This window comes from Arachis ipaensis, chromosome B10 (assembly GCF_000816755.2).
Source record: "Arachis ipaensis cultivar K30076 chromosome B10, Araip1.1, whole genome shotgun sequence".
Classification (NCBI taxonomy): domain Eukaryota; kingdom Viridiplantae; phylum Streptophyta; class Magnoliopsida; order Fabales; family Fabaceae; genus Arachis; species Arachis ipaensis.
In genome coordinates this window covers 3,830,543-3,836,378 of record NC_029794.2, presented here as the reverse complement: position 1 = coordinate 3,836,378, position 5,836 = coordinate 3,830,543, and the positions used below count along the sequence as shown (strand labels likewise).

Below are 5,836 nucleotides of genomic sequence, written 5' to 3'. Positions count from 1 at the left end.
GTTTACATATAATTATTAAATTTATTTTATATTACGAAAAGTAGTTTCATTTCATATTGGAATTATATATTTTGAGAACATTATACCAAAATCTATATCTATTTATATACACTTAAAAAAGTTAAAATAGAGACTAACTATTCTCCCACCTTAACCCATGACAACAATAAAGAAGTCTTGGTACATTACATCTTCAAATTACTCATCATATTAGAGTAACCATTCGTACACAAAGTAAATTGAACATCCAAAATATACATTGTTCATATTATTTAATATTTTCATTATCTACCTGTACTTTTCTTAAAAATAATGACCAAAATCAAAATTTCAATGGAATCCGAGCATTTCTCAATGGGAGGCTGTGCGTGGGAGGTGGCCAACTATGAACATTGAAAAGATTACGGTTGAGAAAGCCATTACAGCGAGACTGATGACTTCAAAGGGATCAGTGACTGGTTCAATATCAACTTGTACGGTTGCGTGAGAAGCAGCTGCCAATTCCACAGCGCTAAGCATTACATATGTGAAAACCAATGACTCCAAAACAGGAAAAACGACTCTGGCAAAATGTACCGCATCCGGAATGGGAAAGATGTCAACAACAGCAACCATAGGGAGAGTGGCAATTATCTGGACGCTAAGAAAGAAGGTCGTTATTGCATCGGCGGCTTGTGAGGCGGTGTCAGACACTATTGGCGGTTCTTGAAGTGCGGCCACAGCAATCAGAGTGGCAATGGAAATCGAACTGCCGAATAACGAAGTAAATCTCACAATCACAGAAGCTGAGTTGGGAGACTCGTAAAAGTTGCATTATGTTGATGCTCCCTGTGATGACCATGATAGCGAGGAGCATGTAACAGACGCAGATAAACCATAGAATGGAAGATGGCGGTGATACTTCATATGCTGTCTTGTGGAGCCATCGCCACCAACAACGCACCATGCTAATGATGGCCACTAACAGGAATACATGAATGGGGTTAGGGATGTGCATGGCCCGGCCCGACCCAAAGATCCGGTCCGGTCCCGAATATTTTAGGGGTTATTTTGGTGTGATTTCACGGGTTTAGGATTGGGTAAGGGTCTCAAAAATAGACCCGGTCATTATTTTGGGTCGGGTCCGAGTCATGGCTCGGGTCACCCGAAGTCGGTCCGGTGGCCCGGTCATTATACACTATTAATATTTTGTGTTATTAGTGATGGATGATGACTATTCTTACGTGGAATTTAAGTATTGTAAACTTTAATATTGTGTTATTAGTTATTATAAGACTATAAGCTAATGTTTTATGTTTAAAATGCATAAGATTTTAGACTAATGCACAATATTGTGTTATTTGTATTTATTTAAATATTTGGTATTATTAGATAATATTAGTATTGATTATGGTTATGATTTAATTTTAGAAAAGAGTTGGTTCTTGTTATATTTTTCTAAGTGAATTTTAGGGTATTTTCCATGTCAAATAATGGTTGGAGTCTTGAAAATTTGGATATTTTCACATGCTAGCTTATAAGAAGGTATCAAGGTAATGTAATGTTAACGGCCCGATTTTCACCCGATTTTTACCCGATATAATCATGGCCCGAAAGTGTATAGGTTTCATCGGGTCTAGGGCCGGATTCAGGTTTAATAAATAGGCTCGGTATATATTTCGGACCAGGTCTGGATCACATCAAACCCACACCCCTAAATGGGGTGCCAAACGGGATGCCAACTCCATGCCATCATAAGACGCGTTTTCCATCCACCAGATTGCGGGGGTGTATTAAACTACTCTTCCAGTTTAATTTATGACAACAATAAAGAAGTCTTGTGTCCCACAAATTCAGCCCAACAAAATATATAAATTTAATTACAATTTTAGTATTTATTATCTTATCTTATCTTTATTTTATCTTTAGTTGTTCTTATCTTATATTTATTTGCTTTTATCTTTCATAGGATAATGCTCTATATATATTTAGTTTGACCCTCATAGTTTACAATTCAATTCAATCAATCAACAATTAATAAAATTTCTTTATCTATTTTTTTTCTATTCTTTCACAATTTTATCACGAGGATAACGCAAAAATATTTGGTGATTATTATTAAGTTTTCAAAATTTGTTTATTTAAAATAATACATACATACAAATTTTATGAAACTAAATATAAATCTTTTGAAAAAAAAAATGTAGATATATTTGAAAATGACAATTTTTTTATAGAAACAAAGAATTTCTATATTAGAAAAAAACGCAGAAGTAGAACGTAACTGAAGAATAAAAAGAAGCAAGAAAGAAGAAGGATAATATTACATTTAATTCATATACATAAAGAAAACATCTAAATTAAAACTATAATATTTGATTTTTATTTAATTTATTCAAATTTGATTTACAATTTTACATTAGGGATAAGGAAACAAAGACGAGGCATATTTAATTTTCATTTTAAGTAAGTTTAATTATTCTATGTGAAATGTAAAGAAGGGCAAAGGAAAGAAAATGATAAATGAGTACTTAAAACCCCCCTATTTTGAGAAAATAATAAATTTAGCGAACAGTTTGAAGAGTAAACAAAATTTCCCAAATGAGTTTCGTCCCAAATAACATTCCTCTTAATTCTTAAAGAACACTCATGCATTTTCATGCTAACAAAACTATTTTTTTTTTTTTTCCAAAATTTCCCAAATGAGTTTCGTCCCAAATAACATTCCTCTTAATTCTTAAAGAACACTCATGCATTTTCATCCAAACAAACCTTTTTTTTTTTTTTACCGAAGATATGGAGATTCGAACCCGCAACCTCTTAATTGAATATAGAGAGACTATGCCATTTGAGCTATTGTTTCTTGGCTCATGCTAACAAACCCTTGTAGGAACCAAAACATGGAGTGTCATCGAATTTAAAATTTTATTACTAAGACTATAGAGCAACTATAGAATTACATGTAATGTAATCAAATTAAAAGTCTCAAATAAAATAAAACCATAACTATCGAAACTAACATAAGTCAAATGAAATCCCCATGCAAGGTTTCTTCTTATCTTTGATTTCCAGTTTCCTTGAATCCAAAGGCATGGTCTCCAATGTAACAAGTCCCTTCTATCTATAACTCCGAGTTACCTTGGCCTCAACCAAGACAAGGAAACTATTCACTCTTTCTTTGCTTGTTAACATTGTTGGATTTCAAGCACAAAACCATTGCAAATGCATACTCATCATAGCCATTGTTACTGCTTCACGGTTTCCTGCTAGAATCAAAGCTTCAAGCTAAGATCAATGCCGCAGCGTCCTGCTTCGCATCGCCCGTGATGTGATCCAGGTGCATTCCCCCACTCTGGATCCTTAACTCCTAAGAAATTATAAAAAGGCTTGTTGTCTGATGCATTTGATCCTGAACGATGGTTTGAGTCCTCAGTTCTATCCTATAATGTTTCGAAAACAGAAAAAAGGAAATGTATAGTTAGATATGCAAACTATAATCAAGAAAAAGTGTCCTTCATTGTTCTAAACATTTGGATAGATAGAAAATGAACATTTTTTTTTTCTTAAGAGAGGAACATTAAGTATTTGCTTCATTCCTTAAAAAAAAAGGTGATTGTTACTAAACATAACCAAAGAGCTAAGAATATTGACCTTCTGAAATTTCTTGCAACTTACTTCAATGACTTGGTAAGGGAGCATAGTGCCCTTGGAAAGAACACCTTGAAACAAATGCATAGGTGGTGGTGGTGGATGAACATCATGATGAGTTGCAAATGATGGGAAATTTGCTTGGCCATGCATACCAATGTCAGAATTGAACCTTTTGTTGTTGAGATCCAAACTACTGCTACTACCCCGTTTGGCATCCCTGAGAAAAAAACAAAAAAAAAGACAAGCAGAGACAAAAATGAAAACATTATCTTGAATACAAAAGATACTGAAAATGAAAACAAAAACCAATAAGGCCTATAATGGTAAACAAAGGAGTTACCTGTAACAATTATTGGCTGAGGTGAAACCATTTGCACCTTGAGTATCAGTAATGGATGATTGATGAGGTCTACTAAGGTGAGAAAAGATTGAAGAAACTTGGAAGTTAGGTGGAGGAATCAGTGAGTTTTCCAAGGATGAAGGGTGAGACCTCTTCATGCCAGATACCTAAATTACACATATAACTTTGTTGTCAAGATAGAACTGCAAATTTCAGATTGCTGCTAAATCCAAAAATGTTGCTCTTTACATCATTGTTCTATAATCTTCTCATATCCCACAGACCCAAATAAACTTAATCTCAAGAAGGATTGAGATTTCTAGATCTGATTAACTTTTTAATTGTTAAGCTAAACAGATTAAGGTAAATATGTCGAGAATTTGGCAAATTCTTTTTGAAAAATAATAGCTAAGAACTGAATCAATCACTGGCCTTAATAGCATCAAGGCATCAACTATAAGAAATCAAATGCCTATATGAAATTAAAGTAAAACATGCCTTACAAAACCTACTCAACTAGAAGAAAAAGTACAGAAAACAGTTCCAAATGTACTATTGTTTTAGTAGAAACATAAATGTGAGCATGGAGGAATAAGAACATAGAACAGTTTATACCTTATGTTCCTCTGGGACATTAGATGTGTGTTTGTAATAAGAACTTTGGTTTGAAGGGGGCTCTATATGATTGTGCAGTCCAAGTGGCAATGATCCTGAAGAGGCAGGGATACCACTTCCAAGAAACTGATTCATCTGCAAGCATAGGTTTAAATTTCACATGATACTGATATCATAGACACAGACCAGATAATCAAAGTAAACATTATTATAATTTCATAAACCTTACCATGGGAGGAGATGGAAACGAATTAGTTCTCTTTTGAATTGTGGAAGGTTGAGGCCAAATTTGATTAGATTCAGAAGACAAATTCCTAGATGAGGAATTTCCAGAATCAGATTGGCTTACATCTATGACATCATTGATGTTGGACTTGGACATACATGAACTTAGATTCATTGGAAACAGTTCCTGTTCAGGCCTAACCAAACTTGATCCTCCACCATTTCTTCCAAAGTGAGCATAGACAGAAGGAGATGTCATAATGGATGGTGGAGGAGTAGTTGGGACTAAATGATCAGATTTTGTTGCCGATGGAGGAACATGTGGCGGCCGAGGTGGCGAGGAGGGTGGTGGTGGTGGCTGAAGATGATGATAATGATGTGGTTTCAAAGGTGAAGAATTATGATGAAAAGGATTTGAATGATGATTTGATTGAAATGAAAAAGCACATTCACCATTGTTGTTATTGTTCCCCCTATGATGATGATCTGAAATGGTGTCTATATTCTCTTGTTCTCTGAGGATCTTCTCAAGCTCAGCAACACCAGGGCCTCTCTTTGGAATCCTTGGACGCTTATTCTGCGGCTTCTTCACACCGGAACTCCACATGCTAGCAGCACCACTGCTTCCACAACCACAACCAGTGTTACCTGTGTTGCTGCACATGTTCATGTTCATGTTCTTGTTCTTGTAATGACAATGATGATGCTTCTCCTAAGGTTTGATTGGTGCCATATAATATAGATGTGAGATGAAGATCATTGAGAATCCAATGGGGATTAAATAATCAATGAAATGGGAGAGAGGAAGATGATTCAGACATGATCCAAAATGCCCCCATTTGAAGGATCACAAAATATAATCTAAAAGGAGTAACAAAAAATATTCATTCAAAAACAAATAGCGTGATATAAGGAAACAAAATCTCTCTTAAGAAGAACAACATAGAGGAGGAGAGTGAGTGCGGCTAGGCTAGCATACTTCTACTATATAACTTATATTATATTATATTTTTATTATTATTATTA

The 5,836-nt window shown here is 34.7% G+C and overlaps 1 protein-coding gene across 2 annotated transcripts; it reads right to left on the bottom strand.

The window, feature by feature from the left end:
• On the bottom strand, positions 2,879-5,778 carry LOC110268291 (optomotor-blind protein-like). 2 transcript variants are annotated; one of them, XM_021114261.1, is made up of 5 exons: positions 4,815-5,778; positions 4,586-4,720; positions 3,971-4,137; positions 3,631-3,847; positions 2,879-3,419 (listed from the first exon to the last, which is right to left on the bottom strand). In XM_021114261.1, the coding sequence occupies exons 1-5, from the start codon at positions 5,484-5,486 to the stop codon at positions 3,252-3,254; spliced, it is 1,359 nt and encodes a 452-aa protein (XP_020969920.1). In that variant the 5' UTR covers positions 5,487-5,778; the 3' UTR covers positions 2,879-3,251. The 2 variants fall into 2 exon arrangements, with proteins under 2 accessions (XP_020969920.1, XP_020969922.1); XM_021114263.1 differs by having other exon boundaries at positions 3,655-3,847; positions 4,815-5,777.